The 25816-nt window shown below is 44.1% G+C and overlaps 1 protein-coding gene across 1 annotated transcript in view; it reads right to left on the bottom strand.

Annotated features, from left to right (window-relative positions):
- Positions 1–23936: 23936 nt before the first annotated feature.
- The window catches only part of NCAPG2 (non-SMC condensin II complex subunit G2), a 91876-nt gene continuing 89996 nt past the window's right edge, over positions 23937–25816 (bottom strand). Inside the window, exons 27-28 of the mRNA XM_077268567.1 lie at positions 25401–25503; positions 23937–24163 (exon numbers count right to left, since the gene is read on the bottom strand). Coding sequence (XP_077124682.1) covers positions 24112–24163; positions 25401–25503 — 155 coding nt within the window. The 3' untranslated portion in view covers positions 23937–24111. The remainder of the gene's footprint in view (positions 24164–25400; positions 25504–25816) is intronic.

Below are 25816 nucleotides of genomic sequence, written 5' to 3'. Positions count from 1 at the left end.
GCTAAAAAACACATGAAGGACTCCCAGGCTATGAGAAAAAAGATTCTCTGCTCTGAAAAAGATAGACCTTTTTGGTGATAATTCTAAGCGGTATGTGTGGAGAAAACCAGGCACTGCTCATCACCTACCCAATACAATCCCAACAGTGAAACATGGTGGTGGCAGCATCATTTTTGGGGGGTGTTTTTCAGTTGCAGGGACAGAACAACTGGTTGTCATTGAAGGAAACATGAATGCGGCCAAGTATAGAGATATTTTGGATGAAAACCTCTTCCAGAGAGCTCTGTACCTCTACTTGGCCAAAGCTTCACCTTCCAACAAGGCAATGACCCTAAGCACACAGCTAAAATAACAAAGGAGTGGCTTCAGAACAACTCTGTGACCATTCTTGACTGGCCCAGCCAGAGCCCTGACCTAAACCCAATTGAACATCTCTGGAGAGACATGAAAATGGCTGTCCACCAATGTTCACCATCCAACCTGACGGAACTGGAGAGGATCTGCAAGGAAGAATGGCAGAGGATCCCCAAATCCAGGTGTGAAAAACTTGTTGCATCGTTCCCAAGAAGACTCATGGCTGTACTAGCTCAAAAGGGGGGTTCTACTCAATACTGAGGAAAGGGTCTGAATACTTATGACCATGTAATATTTCAGTTTTTCTTCTTTAATAAATTTGCAAAAATTTCTACATTTCTGTTTTTTTTCAGTCAAGATCGGGTGCAGAGTATACATTAATGAGAAAAAAATGAACTTTTTTTGACGTTACCAAATGGCTGCAGTGAAACATTTAAAGGGTTCTGAATACTTTCTGTACCCACTGTACATGTTATTAGAATCCGAACACAGATCACAAGGTAAAGTCAATTCAATGTACATACCGTAGCTATTTTTTCGAGCTTGTTTGGGGTAAATGCTCATATTTCTGACCGAGGGACACAGAAAATGATCAAAACCTCTTTCTCGGTGTCTGATCATGTGTCAGACCACAGATCCTGACCTGTACTTTGAAGTCTCAATAGCATCTCTGCTTTTGAAATGAGGCATTTAGTTCTTCATAATTACCTTTCCTTTTTATTTTCTACAAAGAATAGAAACCCAGCACATATCCTGCAAATGCGTCCTCAACACAAGTCAATTTTTCATTTGAAGTTTCTTTTTCTTCTGAAAACTAGAGTTGTCCCAAATATTTTACAAGATCCTTTGATTTAGAGATAAAAAAAAAAAATCTGTATTCTCTCTTTGTGAAAGCAAAGCAAAGGAAGTACAATAGCTAAATAGATTAAGTATATACTTTCATTTTCCAAATATTTCCTATATTTAAAAAAAACAAAAAAAAAAACCTGTTTAAGATATACAAACATTAACCCCTTCATCAGTGGCGTAACTACAAAGTTATGGGCCCTGATGCGAACTTTCAAATGGGGCCCCCCCGCCAAAATATTTTCCACCCAAATCACATCCTGCCCCATCTGTCTCCACATTCTGCCCCATCCGACTCCGCATTCTGCCCCATCCGACTCCGCATTCTGCCCCATCCGTCTCCGCATTCTGCCCGTCTCCACATCTCACCAGAACAGCAGGAACCGGAAATCTGCTGCTGGTTGATACCAGAGAACACGAGCTGCACACAACCAGGACTGAGCTGCTGAGAGCTGAAGGACCTGTGGTGACGTCATCGTCATATGATCAGGAGGCGGAGCTGATAAATGGTGAAAGACCTATGATAATGATGACGTCACTACAGGATGTTCAGCTCTTCCTTTCAGATCAGGCGTCGGCTGCTGATCTGATGTGTGCGCCTGGCAGGTCAGGTAGAGGGCAGGTCTGTCTGTTGCCGTGCGGGAGGAATCACCTGCACGGCAACAGTTTTTAACTTTTTGCTGGTGTCGGCGTGCATCTGACCTGCCGGGGCCCCTGACTCCCCCGGGCCCGGTCGCAGTGGCGACTGCTGCGACCGTGGTAGTTACGCCCCTGCCCTTCATGACCCAGCCTATTTTGACCTTAATGACCTGGCCGTTTTTTTGCAATTCTGACCAGTGTCCCTTTATGAGGTAATAACTCAGGAAAGCTTCAACGGATCCTAGCGGTTCTGAGATTGTTTTTTCGTGACATATTGGTCTTCATGTTAGTGGTAAATTTAGGTCGATAATTTTTGCATTTATTTGTGAAAAAAATGGAAATTTAGCGAAAAATTTGAAAATTTTGCAATTTTCAAATTTTGAATTTTTATTCTGTTAAACGAGAGAGTTATGTGACACAAAATAGTTAATAAATAACATTACCCACATGTCTACATCAGCACAATTTTGGAAACAAAATTTTTTTTTTGTTAGGAAGTTATAAGGGTTAAAATTTGACCAGCGATTTCTCATTTTTACAACGAAATTTACAAAACCATTTTTTTTAGAGACCACCTCACATTTGAAGTCAGTTTGAAGGGTCTATATGGCTGAAAATACCCAAAAGTGACACCATTCTAAAAACTGCACCCCTCAAGGTGCTCAAAACCACATTCAAGAAGTTTATTAACCCTTCAGGTGCTTCACAGCAGCAGAAGCAACATGGAAGGAAAAAATGAACATTTAACTTTTTAGTCACAAAAATGATCTTTTAGCAACATTTTTTTTTATTTTCCCAAGGGTAAAAAGAGAAACTGGAACCCAAAAGTTATTGTACAATATGTCCTGAGTACGCCGATACCCCATATGGGGGGGGGGGGGAACCACTGTTTGGGCGCACAACAGGGCTCGGAAGGGAAGGAGCGCCATTTGACTTTTTCAATGAAAAATTGGTTCCAATCTTTAGCGGACACCATGTCGCGTTTGGAGAGCCCCTGTCTGCCTAAACATTGGAGCTCCCCCACAAGTTACCCCATTTTGGAAACTAGACCCCCCAGAGAGCTTATCTAGATGCATAGTGAGCACTTTGAACCCCCAGGTGATTCACAAAATTGATCCGTAAAAATATAAAAGTACTTTTTTTCACAAAAAAATTCTTTTAGCCTCACTTTTTTCATTTTCACATGGGCAAGATGATAAAATGGATTCTCAAATGTGTTGGGCAATTTCTCCTGAGTACACTGATACCTCATATGTGGTCACAAACCACTGTTTGTGCACACGGCAAGGCTCGGAAGGGAAGGAGCGCCATTTGACTTTTGAATGAAAAATTAGCTCCAATCGTTAGCGGACACCATGTCGTGTTTGGAGAGCCCCTGTGTACCTAAAGATTGGAGCTCCTCCACAAGTGACCCCATTTTGGAAACTAGACCCCTCAAGGAACTTATCTAGATGCATAGTGAGCACTTTGAACCCCCAGGTGCTTCAGAAATTGATCCTTAAAAATGAAAAAGTACTTTTTTTCACAAAAAATTTCTTTTAGCCTCAATTTGTTCATTTCCACATGGGCAACATGATAAAATGGATCCTAAAATTTATTGAGCAATTTCTCCTGAGTACACTGATACCTCACATGTGGGGGTAAACCACTGTTTGGGCACACGGCAGGGCTTGGAAGGGAAGGAGTGCCATTTGACTTTTTGAATGAAAAATTAGCTCCAATCGTTAGCGGACACCATGTCGTGTTTGGAGAGCCCCTGTGTGCCTAAACATTGGAGCTCCCCCACATGTCACCCCATTTTGGAAACTAGACCTCCCATGGAACTAATCTAGATGTGTGGTGAGCACTTTAAACCCCCAAGTGCTTCACGGAAGTTTATAACGCAGAGCCATGAAAATAAAAAATAATTTTTCTTTCCTCAAAAATTATGTTTCAGCAAGCAATTTTTTATTTTCACAAGGGTAACAGGATAAATTAGACCCCAATAGTTGCTGCCCAGTTTGTCCTGAGCATGCAGGTACCCCACATGTGGGGGTAAACCACTGTTTGGGCACACGTCGGGGCTCAGAAAGGAGGTAGTGACGTTTTGAAATGCAGACTTTGATGGAATGGTCTGCGGGCGTCACGTTGCGTTTGCAGAGCCCTTGATGTGCCTAAACAGTACAAACCCCCCACAAGTGACCCCATTTTGGAAACCAGACCCCCCCCCAAGGAACTTATCTAGACATGTGGTGAGCACTTTGAACCCCCAAGTGCTTCACAGAAGTTTACAATGCAGAGCCGTGAAAATAAAAAAATATTTTTCTTTCCTCAAAAATTATGTTTTAGTAAGTAATTTTTTATTTTCACAAGGGTAACAGAAGTGGACCCCAATATTTGTTGCCCTTTTGTTCGGAGTACGCTGAGACCCCATATGTGGGGGTAAACCACTGCTTGGGCACACGTCGGGGCTCGGAAGGGAAGTAGTGACGTTTAGAAATGCAGACTTTGATGGAATGGTCTGCGGCGTCACGTTGCATTTGCAGAGCCCCTGATCTGCCTAAACAGTAGAAACCCCCCACAAGTGACCCCATTTTGGAAACTAGACCCTCCAAGGAACTTATCCAGATGTGTGGTGAGCACTTTGAACCCCCAAGTGCTTCACAGAAGTTTATAACGCAGAGCCATGAAAATAAAAAATCATTTTTCTTTCCTCAAAAATTATGTTTTAGCAATTTTTTATTTTTGCAAGGGTAACAGGATAAATTGGACCCCAATAGTTGTTGCCCAAGTTTGTCCTGAATATGCTGGTACCCCATATGTGGGGGTAAACCACTGTTTGGGTGCACGTCAGGGCTCGGAAGGGAGGGAGCACCATTTGACTTTTTGAACGCAAGATTGGCTGGAATCAATGGTGGCGCCATGTTGCGTTTGGAGACCCCTGATGTGCCTAAACAGTGGAAACCCCTCAATTCTAACTCCAACACTAACCCAAACACACCCCTAACCCTAATCCCAGCTCTAGCCATAACCCTAATCACAACCCTAACCCGAACACACCCCTAACCACAACCCTAACCCCGACACACCCCTAACCCTAATCCCAACCCTCCCCTAACCCTTACCACAAGCCTAATCTTAACCCTATTTCCAACCCTAGCCCTAATTTCAACCCTAACTCTAATTCCAACCCTAACCCTAAGGCTATGTACCCACGTTGCGGATTCGTGTGAGATTTTTCCGCACCATTTTTGAAAAATCTGCAGGTAAAATGCACTGTGTTTTACCTGCGTATTTACCGCGGATTTCCATCGTTTTTTTTGTGCGGATTTCACCTGCGGATTCCTGTTGAGGAACAGGTGTAAAATGCTGCGGAAACCGCACAAAGATTTGACATGCTGCAGAAAATACAATGCAGCGTTTCCGTGCGGTATTTTCCGCACCATGGGCACAGTGGATTTGGTTTTCCTTAGGTTTACATGATACTGTAAACCTGATGGAAAACTGCTACGAATCCGCAGCGGCCAATCCACCGCGGATCCGCAGCCAAATCTGCACCGTGTGCACATATCCTTAGGGTATGTGCCCACGCTGCAGATTCCATTGCAGAATTTTCCACAGCGGAATTGATAAATCCGCAGTGCAAAACCGCTGCGGTTTTTACTGCGGATTTATCGCGGTTTGTAGTGCGGTTTCCACCTGCAGTTTTCTATTGGAGCAGGTGTAAACCTGCAGCGGAATCCGCACAAAAAAATTGACATGCTGCGGAATATAAACCGCTGCGTTTCCGCGCGTTTTTTTCCGCAGCATGGGCACTGCAGATTTCGTTTCCCATAGGTTTACATTGTACTGTAAACTTATGGGAAACTGCTGCGGACCCGCAGTTGCGGAAACGCTGCGGTTCCGCAGCGAAATCCGCAGCGTGTGCACATACCCTAATTCTAACCCTAGTGTAAAAATAAAAGTAAATATATTTTCTTTGTTTTTATTATTGTCCCTACCTATGGGGGTGATAAAGGGGGGTTCATTTATTAATTTTTTTATTTTGATAACTGTGATAGGTTTTATCACAGTGATCAAAATGTACCTAGAACGAATCTGCCGGCTAACAGATTCGGCGGGCGTACTGCGCATGCGCCCGCCATTTTGGAAGATTGCGGCGCCCATGGAGCAGACGGACGGACACCGGGAGGCTCGGTAAGTATGAGGGGGGGGGATCGGAGCACGGGGGGTGGGATCGGAGCACGGGGGAGCCGACAGGACGGGGGAGCGGACAGGATGGAGGGGAGCGGAGCACAGGACGGAGGACTGGGGAGGCGATCGGTGGCGGTGGGCAGGTCAGGGTTTCCAGCCATGGCCAATGATATTGCAGCATCGGCCATGGCTGGATTGTAATATGTCACCATTTTCATAGGTGAAATATTACAAATTGCTCTGATTGGCTGTTTCACTTTCAACAGCCAATCAGAGCGATCGTAGCCACGAGGGGGTGAAGCCACCCCCCCTGGGCTGAAGTACCACTCCCCCTGTTCCTGCAGATCAGGTGAAATTGGAATTAACCCTTTCACCCAATGTGCAGGGACACGATCATTCCATGACGCCACATAGGCGTCACAGGTCGGATTGGCACCGACTTTCATGACGCCTACGTGGCGTCACAGGTCGGGAAGGGGTTAATTCCTAAGAGGTGGGAAAAGGGACAGTATAACAATATATATGTTATACTGAATGATATAGAAAATATACTAAAAAGATATGTCACCAGATTTCCCAACTAAAAACTATTAAATAGATCTTGAAAACCTGATGAGGCCGGTGTATTTAGTCTAAACACTTATGTTAGATATACGACTGTAAAATCCTTTATGCAAACTTAAATTCAATAAATCCACCTAGTCTGATTGACAGCTCCTCAGTGTCCCTCCTCCCTGCTGTTGCCAAGATCTCACACCACTCACTACAAGATGCAGCTGTCAGTCAGGCTTGGTGGAGAATGCATAGACTTGGACATATGAGCTTTCGCAAACTTTAGCTTGACTAAAATCAGGATCGTACAGCCGAATGTGGAGTTTTAAAGTAAACACACCAGCCTCATCTGGCTATTTTATAATAATGTATGCTATTTGCATTGTGAAATCTGGAGACAGTCACTTGCATATATATCGCAAAGATAATGCAAACTAAGTTTCCCATATTGTGTCCATTGTTGTACTGTCTTTAAATAAACCCAAATAGTAACAACATACTTTGCCAACATAAAGCCATCTAGTACACACAAAGTGCCATATGATGTCTGTGAAGAATATTGGAGATATAATTTCATGTCAATCATTTGTATCCTACTTGGCATGGGATTAAAAAAACCCTTTCTTTTGTGCAGGTGTAACAGGACACCTGGCTCACCAGGGGGCCCAGGCATCTCAGCTTCAAAAAAGAAATTCACAACCCCATCAGCTAGCTAGTATCCAAGCTCCTACAGTTAACTCTAATTTCATAAGGAGAATATAGACTTATCGTACGTCCTAGCCACATCGGTTACATTTTCGAGATCTCTGGAACAGTCCGCATGCCTTCCAGGGTTTCGATCTGTTCTAGCATCACAGGATGAGGAGATATGCAACGCGTAATGGGGTCCTGGTTGGATGTGATGGCACCCAAACGGCTGCCCTGTGACCTTCCATTGGGAAGTTATCTTTTTTTTCCATTTTGGGAGCTATAGCTACAAACCTCCAAAGAAGGAGATAAGGATCCTCCTGGAGGCAGAAAAGGGTGTGACCAAACAAGGGGATAAAGGCTTGTGTAAGGGTACCGTCTCACAGTGGCACTTTGGTCGTTACGACGGCACGATATGTGACGTTGCAGCGTCGTATGATTATCGCTCCAGCGTCGTATACTGCGGTCACACGTTGCAATACACGGCGCTGGAGCGATAATTTCATGACGTATTTGCTATGTAGAAGCCGTTGGTTACTGTGCACACATCGTATGCAACCTGTGTCACACGATGCAATCATGCCGCCACAGCGGGACACTTGACGACGAAAGAAAGTTTCAAACGATCTGCTACGGCGTACGATTCTCAGCGGGGTCCCTGATCGCAGTAGCGTGTCAGACACTGCGATATCGTATTGATATCGCTGGAACGTCACGGATCGTGCTGTCGTAGCGACCAAAGTGCCACTGTGTGACAGTACCCTAAGGCAATGTGCTCTCTCTCTGTTATGCTTGCTGTTCACTTCAAAAGTAGGGGCCATGTCAAGATACATGCTGTGAAGCAGGAACCAGCTGGCAGCCCATGGCCCCAGCGCACACATGGTCAAAATCAAACCAGTAATTGATATGATTCATCTGCTTATCCTTTGTACTTCAAAGGTATTTGCAAATCTGACCATCATGTACGTATAACTGTTGTGTATATATTGTACAGTATTGTCCATTTTAAGGCGATTAAATATATAATTAAACCTTGGGCTGCTCATTTATGTCGATCCACGAATCCATACGTCCGACCTCTGGGCTTAACTTTCCATGCTACCGGGGCTGGTTTGTAGCCCGATATAATCCTGTTAACGGATCGTGATTTTATCTAACCAGGAACTGATGGCAGTCCAACCGGGCTGACAAGGCAGATTCACTGGTGCTAGTCAAAGCGCCTGTCAAGGTTGTGGTGCCATGTGAATGACTGCGTAGGCCACATCCTCTAACTCCCCATGCCTGTGTGGAAAGGTGGTGTCTGTGTAAAACTATACCAAGCTGACCTTATGTGTCCTTTGAGGGTTGTGGAATGTCACATTGGTGCAAAGTGGGGGAGACCATACTATGTGATCTTTCTTTCCATTACACCTATTTTTTTTTTTACTTTCGCAAGGTTAACAGGAGGAAATTGACAATACAATTTGTTGTGCAATTTTTCCTGAGCATGCCGATACCCCATAGGTGGAGAAAATCTACTGTTCGGGCACACGGCAGGGCTCGGAAGGGAAGGAGCGCCATTTCACTGTTTGAATGTAAAATTTGCTGGCATAATTAGAGGACACCATGTCATGTTTGGAGAGCCCCTGATGTGCCCAAACAGTGGAAAGGTCCAACAAATGACACCATTTTGGACACTAGACCCCTTAGGGAAATTATCTAGATGTGTATTGAGCACCTTGAAACCACAGGTGTTTCACAGAAGTTTATAACTTTGAGCCGTGAAAATTAAAAAAAATAACATTTTTCACAAATAAATCTGTTTTAGCTCCAAATTTTGCATTTTCATCAGGATAAAAGGAGAAATTGCTGCATAAAATTTGTTGTGCAATTTCTCCTGAGTACGCCAATACCCAATATGTGGAGGAAAACAACTGTTTGGGCGCACGGCAGGGTTTGGAAGGGAAGGTGCGCTATTTGACATTTTGAAAGCAAAATTTGCTGGAATAATTAGCAAGTCGCATTTGGAATACTCCATATGTCTTCAAAAACTACAGATTTTGCTGCTCTTGTTTAAAGGTGCCATGTTACATTGGCAGAGCCCCTGAGATGCCAACACAGCGGAACCCCCCACTAGTGACCCCATTTTACAAACTAAACCTCTCAATGAATTCATCTAGGGGTGCAGTGATTATATTGACACCACAGGTGTGTCACAGATTTTTATACCAGTGAAGATAAAAATATTTTACATTTTTACCACCAAGATTGTGTGTTAGCCCCAAGTTTTACATTTTCATACTGGGAAATGGATAAAAATGGCACCAAAATTTGTACCACAGTTTATACTGAACATGACAACACCCCATATGTGGCTGTACAGTACTACTTAGCCATACGGAGAGACTCAGAAGGGACGGAGCGCTATTTGCCTCCTGGAACACAGATTTTCCTAGAATACTTTGCGGACTCCATATACAGAGCCCCTAAGTGCTAGAAAAGCAAAATCCCCCCTCAAGTGACCACATTTTGGAAATTATAACCCTTTGGGAATTTATCTACAGATGTAGTGACAATTTTGACTCAATGGGTGCTTTCCAGAAACAAGCAGCAGTGGATGTTGCGGAGTGAAAATTGCAAAGTGTAGTCAGCAGTACATTGTGCCCAGCTCATGCTTCTGGAGACACGCACCTGTAAATTAGGCGGGCTCTCATCACTACAGAAATGCCAAACATATGGGCGCTAAATGTCGTTTAGGCACACTGGGGCTCAGAAGGGAGGGGGACATTTGGAATTGGGAGCGGAGAATTTGCTGAATTTCTTTTGGGAGGCAAGGAGCCATTTAGCTTTTCCAGAGCTTTTGTACTACCAGTAATGTGGAAGCCCGCCTATATTTCCATGAACAGATGATGGACCTGAGTGAAGACTTGCTTTTTTGTCGATTGAGTTGAAGCTTTTATTGGGAACATGTTACATAACATTTATGATCACAGTTATCTGGCGCTCTACACTGAACAATTATTACATCGCATGGTCCTGATGGAAGCGCGCAGGGAACACATTCCCTGCGCGATGCCCCTCTATGTCGCTGTCACTATTGACAGCGGCATCAGAGGGGTTAAATGCCCATGATTGGTCCTAGCACTGATCGTGGGTGTTGCTGCGGGGTGTCAGCTCTCACACAGAGCTAACACCCGCACCCAAGTGCTCAGCGTGAGGCCGCACGATCACGCCACCGTACATATACTGCAGATTGCGGGAACGCAGTTCTCACAGAGCAGTATATGTACGGCGCATGTCAGGAAGAGATTAGTATTGAGCAAAATTAAGCCTGTTGCCTTGCTGCTGCTAATACATGTTTTACTGTAGGGCTCACACAGAATGATGTTCCCACATAGCCATCTCTCACAGTATGCTATCCCCACAAAACCACCTCACACCGTGAGATATCCCCACACAGCCACCTCTCAGTGATATCCCCACAGCCCTCTCACAGAGAATGATGTTCCCACATAGCCATCTCACACAGTATGCTATCCACACAAAACCACCTCACACAGGAAGATGTCCCCACACAGCCACCTCACACAATATGATGTCCCCATACAGCCACCTCATACAGTATGATGTCCCCACACAGCCATCTCATGCAGTATGTCCCCACAGAACCACCTCACACAGTATGATGTCCCCACACAGCAACCTCACACAATATGATGTCCCCACACAGCCACCTCATACAGTATGATGTCCCCACACAGCCACCTCATACAGTATGATGTCCCCACACAGCCACCTCATGCAGTATGATGTCCCCACAGAAGCACCTCACAGTATGATGTCCCCACACAGAAACCTCACATAGTATGATGTCCCTACATCGCCTAATCACAGTATGATGTCCCCACAGAGCCACCTCACATAGTATGATGTCCCTACATCGCCTAATCACACAGTATGATGTCCCCAGAGCCACCTCACACAGTATGATGTCCCCAGAGCCACCTCACATAGTATGATGTCCCTACAGAGCCACCTCACATAGTATGATGTCCCTACATCGCCTAATCACAGTATGATATCCGCACAGAGCCACCTCACGTAGTATGATGTCCCTACATCGCCTAATCACACAGTATGATGTCCCCAGAGCCACCTCACACAGTATGATGTCCCTACATCGCCTAATCACACAATATGTCCCCAGAGCCACCTCACATAGTATGATGTCCCCACAGAGCCACCTCACATAGTATGATGTCCCTACATCGCCTAATCACAGTATGATGTCCCCACAGAGCCACCTCACGTAGTATGATGTCCCTACATCGCCTAATCACACAGTATGATGTCCCCAGAGCCACCTCATACAGTATGATGTCCCCAGAGCCACCTCACACAGTATGATGTCCCCACATCCCTGACACAGTATAATGTAATGCCCTTACACAGCCACCTCACACAGTATGATGTCCCCAGAGCCACCTCACACAGTATGTCCCTACATCGCCTAATCACACAGTATGATGTCCCCAGAGCCACCTCACACAGTATGTCCCTACATCGCCTAATCACACAATATGTCCCCAGAGCCACCTCACATAGTATGATGTCCCCACAGAGCCACCTCACATAGTATGATGTCCCTACATCGCCTAATCACAGTATGATGTCCCCACAGAGCCACCTCACGTAGTATGATGTCCCTACATCGCCTAATCACACAGTATGATGTCCCCAGAGCCACCTCACACAGTATGATGTCCCCACATCCCTGACACAGTATAATGTAATGCCCTTACACAGCCACCTCACACAGTATGATGTCCCCAGAGCCACCTCACACAGTATGATGTCCCCAGAGCCACCTCATACAGTATGATGTCCCCAGAGCCACCTCACATAGTATGATGTCCCCACATCCCTGACACAGTATAATGTAATGTCCTTACACAGCCACCTCACACAGTATGATGTTCCCACAAGTACGGACAATAGAAAGAAAAAACTACTCACCTAACCCTGTTCCCCGTAGCTCTGGAGTGTGCGGTCTTATGAGCTCCGCACAGCAGCCATGATGTAGTGGTATTATTGCACCTGCTGCAATCTCAGATACACAGGCTCAATGGCGGATGAGGGAGCTGACGGCATTATATTCATCACCATCTGTATGTCAAGGATGCAGATATCCATGAAACTGAGATAACGGGCAGAGAATGGCCAGGTGGTGTGGGACGCCACTGTTTCCAGCCCTTCGACAATTCCGGTCTGTCGCCTGCAGCATAACAGCCAAAGAACCGCACTTTTCCCAGATCTGGTCTAAACATTGCCAAATGATTTAGTCTATGGTTGTAATATGTTCTACAAAAGAGTAGAAGAGATGTAGTTGAATGAACTTATATCAAGAATAACCTAATTAGCTCTTTAAAGGAATCACATGACAGCGAATTAGCATTTGTTAATGGTTTAAACTGTATTTACAGAGGAGCCGTGGGACTGACGTCCTCTCCGGAGACTGTTGTGTTCTGTGCTGCCTCAGTAGAGTGTCATCCGCTGCTAGTTCTCTCTCATCCCTTTCTTGCTCTTCTGGGCATCATGTCAAGTAATGACATCTGCTGCAGAGTCTAGAACAAACTATAAAGCATCAATCGGCTGCTTATCCACTGGGATCTTCTATTGGGAGATACTACAAATACCAGAACTGAAATATTCACCAAGTATTGAATACAGAAATCTCAGAAAGATCTCCAATAAATGTTTACCTCCGCCGTATACAAGCATTACCTAATGGCATACTCTGGGCCGATTCATGTCTTATAGATCCTGGCATTTGTGTGTTGATACAGTGTCTGTGTTCTGTGAGATTCTCTTAGGATGATCTCAGATTGTGGATCCCGCTTCATGTAATCTGGTTACTTGGATGCTTCAGTAGCAATCCTTGTATCTGCTCAGTGGAGAGGAGTGGTACACAAGCAATAAATAGTGGTGAAAATGAAACACAACATAGATCACATTGAACATTGTGGCACCGATTGTGTTTTCTTTTTAAGTCACTTTCCTTTTTATGCCTTGTGGTATTAGTTGCTGTTTTTGTCGCTTAATTTGTAAAATTGCGCACTTCATTCACTAATTAATTGCAAAGTCAAAAATGGTCTTATTACATGTTTTGGACAGTTTTTGCAACTTTGGACTCCAAAATTCACACTTTGGCACCAGAACTGGAGGCATACTCAGAAACACACCAGGAGGAAACTGGAGTGAAATTACGCCAAATTGTGACTTTTTAAAAAGTCGTAATTAATGAATCTGCCCAAAACATTTGGAATCACGAAACTCCATGGTGGAAAACAAGAGGGACAGGAGAGTATGAATTAAGGTACCTTCACACTAAGCGACGCTGCAGCGATATCGACAACGATGCCGATCGCTGCAGCGTCGCTGTGTGGTCGCTGGAGAGCTGTCACACAGACCGCTCTCCAGCGACCAACTATGCCGAAGTCCCCGGGTAACCATCGGGTTACTAAGCGCAGGGCCGCGCTTAGTAACCCGATGTTTACCCTGGTTACCATTGTAAATGTAAAAAAACCCAAACATTACATACTGACATTCCGGTGTCCGTAACGTCCCCTGCCGTCCGCTTCCTGCACTGACTGTGAGTGCCGGCCGTAAGGCACAGCACAGCGGTGACGTCACCGCTGTGCTCTGCTTTTACTTTACGGCCGGTGCTCACAGTCAGTGCAGGAAGCGGACGGCAGGGGACGTTACGGACACCGGAATGTCAGTATGTAATGTTTGGTTTTTTTTACATTTACAATGGTAACCAGGGTAAACTTCGGGTTACTAAGCGCGGCCCTGCGCTTAGTAACCCGATATTTACCCTGGTTACCATTGTAAAACATTGCTGGCATCGTTGCTTTGGCTGTCAAACACGACAATACACGCCGATCTGACGACCAAATAAAGTTCTGAACTTTCAGCAACGACCAGCAATATCACAGCAGGATCCTGATCGCTGCTGCGTGCCAAACACAACGATATTGCTATCCAGGACGCTGCAACGTCACCGATCGCTATCGCTGCAAAGTCGTGTAGTGTGAAGGTACCTTTAGACTTCAAAAAAGGCGCAAATTGAAAAATGAATTGTGTGCAAACAAAAAAAAGATGCAAAACACACCAAAATAGCAAAAAAAAAGGCCTTTATGTCAAAATAAAAGTGCTTCTCACAAAATTAGAATACTATCAAAAAGTTAATTTATTTCAGTTCTTCGATACAAAAAGTGAAACTCATATTATATAGAGTCATTACACACAGAGTGATCTATTTCAAGTGTTTATTTCTGTTAATGTTGATGATTATGGCTTACAGCCAATGAAAACCCAAAAGTCATTATCTCAGTAAATTAGAATACTTTATAACACCAGCTTGAAAAATGATTTTAAAATCTGAAATGTTGGCCTACTGAAATGTATGTTCAGTAAAAATGCACTCAGTATTTGGTCGGGGCTCCTTTTCCATCAATTACTGCGTGGCATGGATGCGATTATCCTCTGGCACTGCTGAGGTGTTATGGAATCCCAGGTTGCTTTGGTTATCAGCCTTCAGCTCGTCTGCATTGTTGGGTCTGGTGTCTCTCCTTTTATGTCATAATGTCGGTGTACAGTATATACAGATAGTAGTGATTGGGGAATAATAGCACCAGGGAGAAATCCTTTATAAGACACCGGCTTATTTACAGGTTTTCCATCCACACGTCTTCCCTTGTATCAGTCAAAAGAGCTTCTTGCTGAATATAGTATAATAAACCCGATCGTCCCCCAATGTCTCCTTGTGTTTCTCTAGATGAACATATGTTCAGGGGGAAACAGATATGATGGGACTGAGCAATATTCGTTTCCTGACATTCTATATTCTAGCTTCATCTACACAAGAGATGGTAGATTGATCTTGTAGGACTACATTTTCTCAGCTCACCATATGGATCTCATATCTGAGCTACATTTCAGTATCAGATCATTTCCACACATCTTCCTCGCTTATAAATATCCAATACATTATATGTTTACAACGGCGCTAGTATGAGGTATCCTATTGCTGCAAATCTAGACAATAACCACAATGTTGTCGAACAGATATATAATATAGCAAGTATTAGATTTGCGCAAAGAAAACCAGAAGGGAATACGGTTTTATCCCCAAGATGCGATTAACACACTAGCTGGGATCTAAATAGAAAAAATGTATGTTTACTGAGGATATATAGTTTAAAAGTTGTATGCTTTAAGAAGAAAGGGGTGATAAAAGTACAGAAAAAATGCAATAGAGACAACAGTTTCCTAGTTGTATATGAATAAATTGCACTATGCCCATAAAGCCAACAGTACTTAGTTTGTGACACTGTGGAAGAAAAACAACATGTACTTATTTAACCAGCGCTGGACACCTGTGGGAAAAATGGAAGGAATGCTCAAGGATGGGATAATGCGCTGTGTTATCTAATATCTGGTGGATGAACGCAACCACCTCAAATGAAAATAGCAAGGATTGTATGCTGGAAACCTGTGTAGTGGAAAGTGGAGCAACAAAGGGGCAACAGGTTGTACAATAGTCTATAGAGATTCCAATTGGAGTCTATTGAAGATGGTTTTAACCTCAGATAGTGAGTGACCTTCCAGATCCTTAGTTCAAAATGAAGAGTCCTGTAGAAGTTAAATCATGCATGCAGTAGTAGAGGTTTAATAGAAGATGCCCGGCTGGTGGCAGTGCTTCTAAGGCTACTTTCACACTAGCGTTAACTGCAATACGTCGCAAATGCGTCGTTTTGCCGAAAATACGCATCCAGCAAAAGTTCTTGCTGGATACGTTTTTTCGTCATAGACTAACATTAGCGACGCATTTGCGACGCATTGCCAAACGTCGCGTCCGTTTTGCGACGCTTGGGCGTGTGGTAGCGGACCGTCGGGAGAAAAAAACGTTACATGTAACGTTTTTTGCTCACGACGGTCCGCTTTTTCCGACCGCGCATGCGCGGCCGGAACTCCGCCCCCACCTCCCCGCACCTCACAATGGGGCAGCGGATGCGTTGGAAAAATACATCCGCTGCCCCCGTTGTGCGGCGGAGACCACGCTAGCGTCGGGAACGTCGGCCCGACGCACAGCGACGGGTCTTTCCCGACGCTAGTGTGAAAGTAGCATAAGAGTTAAGGTGATGCGGCACGCAATGTGCAGATTAACCGGGTCGGAAATCTGTACACGTGCCGCTGTTACCTTGTTGTGGAGCTCCTGTTAAGGCGATACCGCTTCTTCTTTCCTAACGGTACGGGCGGCAGGGAGATCAGGCGGTGTGTGGGGGGCTCAGATCAGCCAGCCGCCGGAGCCATGACATCCAGTACTTGGTCTAAATACAGCCAAAGCTTCCCCACAGAAAGCTCTGAGACCTTGTGCCCCTTCCCTTAAAAGGCAGAATCCAGGAGAATCCACTGTAACCTCACTCAGTATTCTTACATCAAGCACTCATACCACTGTTGCATCCAACATTGATCGCCCCTCTAACTGGCAGTATCGTTCAATCTCCAGATTATCATAATTATTGTCACCCATATGAGAATCCAGATCTGCTGTTCTGCGAAGGGCTACTCAGAAAAGTCACCATTTGGTGATCTCGTCCTCATAGTAGTTTCCTAGATCTGGTGCTAATGCAATAAGCTGGCAGATAGCCGCAAGCCCAATATCATGGACCCCCAAGCCACAGGTTGGGGACCCCTGCACTAGAGAGTCTCAAAATGTAAAGAGATGTCCGGCATCGTGGTACAAGTCTGAGGTCACTATATCACTGCAGACTTGTAAATCCTCATAGCATGCTGTGACTATTCTCTGATGAGATTGCATTGAGGCCATGCACATCTAGTTGGCAAGGGACCACATGTATGCAAAACACATACTTGCAGTCATGTACCAGCCATGAGGATTCACAAGTCTGCAGTAATATAGGGTAACTGCAGACTTGTACACTAAAGGCCCCGTCTCACATAGCGAGATCGCTAGCGAGATCGCTGCTGAGTCACAAGTTTTGTGACGCAACAGCGACCTCAGTAGCGATCTCGCTATGTGTGACACGTACCAGCGATCAGGCCCCTGCTGTGAGATCGCTGGTCGTGTCGGAATGGCCTGGACCTTTTTTTGATCATTGAGGTCCCGCAGACATCGCTGAATCGGTGTGTGTGACACGGATTCAGCGACGTCTTCGCTGGTAACCAGGGTAAACATCGGGTTACTAAGCGCAGGGCCGCGCTTAGTAACCCGATGTTTACCCTGGTTACCATCGTAAATGTAAAAAATAACAAACAGTACATACTCACCATCTGATGTCCGTCAGGTCCCTTGCCGTCCGCTTCCTGCTCTGACTGAGTGCCGCCGTACAGTGAGAGCACAGCACAGCAGTGACGTCACCGCTGCGCTCTGCTCTCACTGTACGGCGGCACTCAGTCAGAGCAGGAAGCGGACGGCAAGGGACCTGACGGACATCAGATGGTGAGTATGTAGTGTTTGTTATTTTTTGGTAACCAGGGTAAACATCGGGTTACTAAGCGCGGCCCTGCGCTTAGTAACCCGATATTTACCCTGGTTACCCGGGTGCTGCAGGGGGACTTCGGCATCGTTGAAGACAGTTTCAACGATGCCGAAGTCGTTCCCCTGATCGTTGGTCGCTGGAGAGAGCTGTCTGTGTGACAGCTCCCCAGCGACCACACAACGACTTACCAACGATTACGGCCAGGTCGTATCGCTGGTCGTGATCGTTGGTAAATCGTTTTGTGAGATGGTACCTTAAGGCCTGACAACCCCTTTAATGGGATTCTGTCAGCAAACAATGACTGTTCAAACTAAGCACAGGCGCTCGGTGCATCATGGTGGGGCCAATCATTTATATACACCTTCCCATCTGCTTGGTTTCCATCTGTCTCCACCCTTCTCTGACCCTACGAAGCCAGAGATGTCAATCAAAGAGGTGTGAGGCAGTGAGGGATCATATGGAAGGGTCGATATGTATCCGCAAGAATGCGGATGGAGTCCTATTAGACCCGCTGGAGTGCCTTGTGTCCACAGCAGGATGCCCATGAGTCACAAGGCAAAATAAAAGTGTGGACCTGGTCAAGCTATTTGGCCAAGGCAATGTTCAAGAAAACTCGTTAAGGGCTTTTATTTTTGGTGTGAACTACAGAATGGTAGTGGGGCAGTTCACTCCCTCCAAATCGGGTCTTACAAGTGGCCCATGGCCACAGATTCCAGTTAAAAACCCTGCAGTAAAGGGTTTGAGTGTGTCTGTTTGTTTGCAAGTGGCAGAGCAGATGGCTCTGCAGTGTCCAGCCTGTGTGAGGTAACAGAGCCAAGAGCAGCGAACGCCTGGCACCCTGCAGTGTGACTTGGTGGTGCAGTGGCCCTTGGCAACCGGTCTCGTATATGGACTGTTATGATGCCCCGGCTGCGATCCGGAGGATACCGTGTTCTGTACATTGAGAGTTGTTTGAACATTTGGTCCCTGCCTGTCACACTGCACCAAACCCGCTGCACTACAGAGGGGGGTGGAGATACAGGGAAAGCAAGCAGGTGGGAAGTTGTATTTATATGGTTGGCTGCGCCATGAACTACAGCGGCAGGACTCAGTTTGAACAGTCATTCTGCGCTGACAAGGTCCATTTAAAGATCCTATTTCAGGACCACTGCCATATAGTAGATTTTGTCTAGGTAGTTTGCAGCAGCCACTACAGGGGGAACCTCTTATATGCTGCCAGATGAATGGTCATCCATGTATTACATGGATAAGCTAGTTCTGCCAGAGCGATTGCTTATTCATGTCTCTACACTTTGGCTTACAGATAAGTGGAGAACCCCAGCTCTAACCTTTAAGTATCATAATATGGAAAATACATATGTGATCATCAGTGTGGGTCTTACATGCAACCAAGGAAAGAAAAGCATCAAGCTATATAGCAGGGACCACCACTGAATGTAAAACAAATTTAATTTTTATTTGTCAACCAAAAGCACAAAACACCACACAATTAAAATCATTTAAAACCTCAACTCAAATGAATCATGGGTTCCAGAAAGGGAACCACCACCCCTGGACATGGTTGGTGGAATAGGCAAGATATACAAATAATGAGCACACTGTGCAAGATTAAACTATGCAAATTATGTAGTAGTGGATGCAGCTAATACAAAAATATATCTACCCTGTAGGAAGAGTCTTCTAGCACTATGAAAACATGGCACAGCTCGCTTGCAAGAAATGAAAGCAGACATGTATAAATGTATACTTAAACACTATGGGCTGGTCAAACAGTAAGCGCAATACAAGATGAAAAATGAATGACATAAATTGCAGTGAGACAATATCAAACATGTAGAGCCAGCCCTCTAGATATCTTGTAGCATAGAGATATGCACATGTAACAAATAGAAAAATCTGGTCACGTTTAGGCTGTACACATAATACAGACGGCTGACTACTATATATATAAAGATATAATGTGTGCCTTATCAAGGGAAACCTCCATCAGCTGGAGGGAGGATCGGCATAGAGACACTGTTCGTAATACCGGCGTCCCGGAAGCCGGACATGACGACGCTAAAGAGACTGGGCTAGAATGAGAGTACCAATATGGCCGTGCGTGAAGTTACTGCCCATGCGCCAAGACATGTTGGTAAGTATGCACGCCGCTTTTACACAGGAGTACCAATATGGCCGAGAAAATGAATACCACGCATGCGCAAGGCCCCATGATGGTAAGAGAACCGGGTAGATAGGCAGAACTGCTTGGAATGTCGAGAACCAGATATGACCATGTAGTATGATAGCAAATCATTGTTAGACATATCGAAATAGCCTAAAACAAGATTGAACAAGCGTAAAAGCCTATAAATGTATGCACTTGCAGCTTTTATTTAAAGAAAAAAGTGAGGCTGCTGATGTAATTGCTGCACATGTGCAGCAGCTCCACAATGCTAAGAACCCCCAATAGGGGATTAAAGATAATATTAAGTAAGCCCTACGTTGTTGATCCATATGTCAAGGGTGAACATGCGCTGAACAAATATACAGAAAAATATCTAGAAAAATATATCACAGAGGCACAATATCCATAGACGCACTGAACAAGCGCCGATAACGAATAATTTGTGTCTAAAAAGATGTTAATATATTGTGCAAAATGAAGATAATAAAAACCATAATGACCAGTATTATTCTCTTATTAGCCAATAAGGAACGGCGCAGAAAAATGGCTATAATGTCAAAGCCAAAAATGCTGAAAAACAGGAGTTAAGAAGATATGACTCCAATACTATAGAACCCCTAAGTGCATAGTTATGGATGACTTAGGGCTTACTTAATATTGTTTGTAATCCCCTATTGGGGGTTCTTAGCATTGTGGAGCTGCTGCACATGTGCAGCAATTACTTTATATATATAGTAGTCAGCCGTCCATACTGGCACCTGCTCCTGACGAAGCCACTTCGGGTGGCGATACGCGTTGGGCCTCCTGCCCCCTGGTGTAGGTGGTAATGGTCATGTTCTTACAGCAGGGCTACCCCCACAAAGTTAGTGGTGTTGGTTTTTCTACCTGAGCCCACCACATGGGATGTATTATGTGTACAGCCTAAACGTGACCAGATTTTTCTATTTGTTACATGTGCATATCTCTATGCTACAAGATATCTAGAGGGCTGGCTCTACATGTTTGATATTGTCTCACTGCATTATATGTCATTCATTTTTCATCTTGTATTGCGCTTACTGTTTGACCAGCCCATAGTGTTTAAGTATACATTTATACATGTCTGCTTTCATTTCTTGCAAGCGAGCTGTGCCATGTTTTCATAGTGTTAGAAGACTCTTCCTACAGGGTAGATATATTTTTGTATTAGCTGCATCCACTACTACATAATTTGCATAGTTTAATCTTGCACAGTGTGCTTATTATTTGTATATCTTGCCTATTCCACCAACCATGTCCAGGGGTGGTGGTTCCCTTTCTGGAACCCATGATTCATTTGAGTTGAGGTTTTAAATGATTTTAATTGTGTGGTGTTTTGTGCTTTTGGTTGACAAATAAAATTGTAATTTGTATTACATTCAGTGGTGGTCCCTGCTATATAGCTTGATGCTTTTCTTTCCTTGGTTGGTTGTACTTGTTAAGTCAAGCTTGGGTTGACCCCCTATTTTTAAGTTTGCTATTTTGCATGGATGGTGCCCTCCACCCTATGTGTGTACACCATGTGGGTATGTGGGTCTTACATGTGCGCATCCACTGTGTTAGACATTTTAATTACAAAATTTCACAGACGAAGTGGCTTTGGAAAATACAATAATTTATTGTCTCCTACTCCCAAGATCTTCCTTAAGATTCCTGGATGTTAAAGGCACAATTAAGACTATCCAGAGCACAATCCATCACTATAATGGGTCGCCTGTCTCTACAAGCTAAAGGATATATAGGATCCTCTCCTATTCCATGTATGTATTGATTGTGCTCATAACTCATGTAATATACTGGGCGTTATCGAGGGGTGACGTTTACTGTGCGCTTGTCAAATAGGAGGAATATATCACAATCATTCTTGTGTGCTCAATTACACTAAACAATTGTATGTGACCGACGTTCGTTATCTATAAGCAAACGGGTCTCTGCAGGAAAGAGAAAAGTCTATTAGTATTTACATGAGGACTATTAGAGGGACGTAACATATCGATGTAAATGGAGAATACATAAAGGGTATGTTCACCTGTGACCATTTAATTGTATGGATTAGAGTAGAGTAAAAAGATTTGCAAGCTTCTGGTTTTAGCAGCCACAGGCTACGATGGATGATGGACCATGGACTTGTGAATTTCTTTTGCTCAACTCTTATTACTAATAGATCTGAAATAGTTGTTAATTTAATCCCACCATAAATATGTATGCCGAGTCTGGCTGAGCACGCCTGTTTATTTCAGTGGGTAGAAGAGTATAAACCAGTGGACAGAAGTATTGGGACACCTACGCATGACACCTGCGGGAGAGTTTAGGATCTCCTAATCTAAATCCATAGACATTAATATGGAGTTCATCCCTCCTTGCCAGTTACAACAGCTTCTGCTCTTCAAGGGAAGACTTTCTACAAGAATTTTTAGGTATCTGTGAAATTTTTTTTTAATCTATTCATCAGGGAGGGAAAGCATTGGTCATGTCAGCTACTGATGTTAGACAAGTTGGCCTGGATCATAATCTCCATGCTCGTTCTGTTTGAGGGAGGATCTGAAGTGACCCTTCACGGTTGACTCAGTGATTTTCAAATTGATCCACAGAGCGTTGCCGGCAACTGAAAATGACCAGACGGAGACGTATGTCTCTGTTTGGGAGGATCGAGAAGATCTGACCCCTGTTTATTGTGTCGCACTTTTCATAATCTTAGAAGTTATACTTCAACCAATCAACATAAGAACACGCTCACAGTTCTTAACCTATAAGAATGCAGGAACAGCCTGTACATAAAGGTCTTCGTAGAACAATACACCTTCAGTCTCATGTCTTGTTCAGGTTGAAACAATCAAGGTCTCATAACAACTATGAACTTTTACCTAGTAACAAAATTTAACAGCAAGATGGAGTCGAAAAGCACAAAATGCACAAAATGAAGCCTGCTTTAATTTTTCTTAGTTTAACCCTTCACAGTTCATCCTTAACGCGTTCGATGGTGTTAATGTCATAGGCTCTGTGGACCAGTTAAGTTTGACATTACACAGAAAACGGTTCTACTGATCAAAAGTGCAGTGGTGGCGGCTTTACACTACTCCACCCAACACTTGGCATTGTTCTTGGTGATGTAAGGCTGCATGCAGCTGCTCGGCCATGGAATCCATGCCATGAGGCTCTGAGCACATGTGCTGAGTTTACGCAAGAGGTTTGAGCTCAGCAGCATTAATGACTTTTGCCCCATGCTCCTCAGCATTCAGAGTAATAACTCAAACTTTACATGGTCTTCACCTTGTGGCTGAGGTTCCTAAAGGCTTCCACTTCTCAATATTATCACTCACAGGTGATGGTGAAGTATTTAGGAGGGAAGAGATGTCAAGAACAGATTTGTTACACCGGTGACCCCTGTAAGGCCAAGTTCCCATAATGAGCTATTGGGGAGATTTTTAGGCTGCATATTTAAAAAAAAAAAAAAAAAAGCAAGTAGTCTATCTTAGTAAAATTTCAATGATCGGTTTACTTTATGTAAACTACAGGCATTGTTAGGTTGGCCTGGGTTGCAGAAATCAGTCTTGTGGTTCTTGTGTAAACAGTGTTAGAAGTTTTCACTTAATGAGATGCTTATGCTCAAGGGCGGGACTGTTGCCTTATAGTCATCATTCTTACTTAAATGATAGGTTACTGAACCTTCAGTAACTTGTCTTCTGTTTTAAATACTGAGCATGCACAGTTAATATTGTGGTCTTAAAAAAAAGTTACCTCCAGCAAAATGGCGCCGGCGCATGCGCAGTAGCATCTATCACTTGCGCCATTTTGCTGACTTTAAAGACTACAATAGTAACTCCAGAAAAATGGTGCATGCATTAAAAAAAACAAAACCCCAAACTTTTTTTTTAAACTGAGCAAACCCGGGGGTGAATGAGACGTATTTCTGCCATAGTGTTTATGATCAGAAAAGCAGAAACACAAAAAACTAAATTAAACATTATTATATTTTAAATTTACCACAGGAAATGGCAAAAATTACAATTGAACCTTACAACAAAAGCAAAAAATAATATCTCCCTTTCCCCCCCGAAGACCCTCATAGTTAACAATCTGTACATTATAAGAGTTATATAGGCCAGCATATTTTCTCCGGCAAGTGAATTATGGCTGTAGGAGCTGATCTAAAGTCCTCATTGATGATTCATATACGGCCCTGAAAAAGAAAGACATTTCCATTGATGCACGTCAGTCCGGAGCGAGGATGATGCCGATCACATAAGAACACACAGACTTCCTCCACGTCAGTACAAGCCTACGTTGTATCCGGACCATTGATGATCACTACAGACATGTAAGTATTAAGGAGGCCTGCTAGTGTCACGTCACCAGGTGTGGAGGGACAACATAGGAGGTTTCTGATTAGTGGGTGAGGGAACACATCTCAATCGTTATATCCCAAGGGCCGTGATGTTCTACTACTATGCAGCCGCTTGGATCGTGTCACATGCTGAGTATATTCTGCGATAATGATGTAGTGGGATTACCATGTACCTCTAGTGATCTCTTACTGCAATTTGTAGTTGCAGTATACTTTTCTGTCTAATGGTGGCTATATACATTAGATAGAAAAAGGCAGATTGTGAAAATGTGAGGCCTAGGGAGGTACGGTAGAGCCCTACAAAGCTGTATGGCTGCCATATTACATATACAGGCAGTCCTCGACATATGTACGACTGCTAGTTATGAGTATTAGATATATATATATTTTTTTAAATAATACTTTCTTCACCACTGACCTCTCAAGACTGCCACCGAATCTCTGGCTTCCTCGCTGTAGACTAAGACTTCCAGCCGCCTCCAGGCCAGAGTCCACTATGCGTCATACGGTCACATCATCACTGCAACCTTATAATATATCCTTAAGTGCATAGTGATCTCCAAGGCCGGGTCTACAGTGAAGAGGCCAGTGATGAGTCAGAGAGGTGGAAAGAGGAGGACCGGATGGGTAGGGGGCAAGCAGTAGGACAGGGGTCAGGTATAAGGGATGAGGAGCACTGCAGCTTAAAAGTCTCTTCACCCTGGCAAGGAGAAACGTTACCCCTTGGATTCCAGTCAGACGCCTCTCACCCAACCAAACCAGATGTGAAACTTTGCACTGACGAGACAGTGTCTGAAATTGAGATTCTGGCTTTTATCCTAAATCATGTGACAAGACTCCTTGGAGAGTCTACACTGACTGTTAGGATTGCTGCTTCCTATAAGTGGCATTAGAGTTCTAGTCCTCTTCCTCTCTGAAGGGACAATGTAAAACCCTACAGAAGGCATCTAGTTCATAACCCGGGGATTGCTCAAGAGCACAAAGCCTAAGTGCACACCACCGAGATCTTATATGAAGCAGCAGCAATCTTAGAGGCTCTTCCTTACTTATCCCACTAATATTGACAATTTACCTCTCTATATTGTTATCGTCTTCCATTGTGATCTCCATGTACGTTTTCAGTTTCCGATGAATAATGGAGGCTGTGTTTTTAGCGGCAGCTGACATGGTTTTACCTATTTGATGACATTTTTTACGTTATACTACACACAACAGAATGAAGCCGAAAATCTTTACAATCCTAACGATCTTTGCAAAAAGGTCCATTGTAGAGTTGTTTCATTACAGAACATAACACTCTAAAATACACACTCCATATTCTCCTGGCAAAGCTTAACATTGATCTAATGGAGCATGGACAGGCTAAAATTTATGTCCACACCAGTGCAACGGTTTGAGCGAATTAACTCCTTACCATATCTTTACAATGGTTACTTAACATGGAGTCAGTCAGCACAAAATGACTGTTCAAAGCAAGCTCATGTGCTC

The sequence above is a fragment of the Ranitomeya variabilis genome, chromosome 6 (assembly GCF_051348905.1).
Source record: "Ranitomeya variabilis isolate aRanVar5 chromosome 6, aRanVar5.hap1, whole genome shotgun sequence".
In the NCBI taxonomy this organism is placed as follows: Eukaryota; Metazoa; Chordata; class Amphibia; order Anura; family Dendrobatidae; genus Ranitomeya; species Ranitomeya variabilis.
Note: the sequence above shows the minus strand (reverse complement) of the source record. Positions and strands in the feature narration are given on the sequence as shown.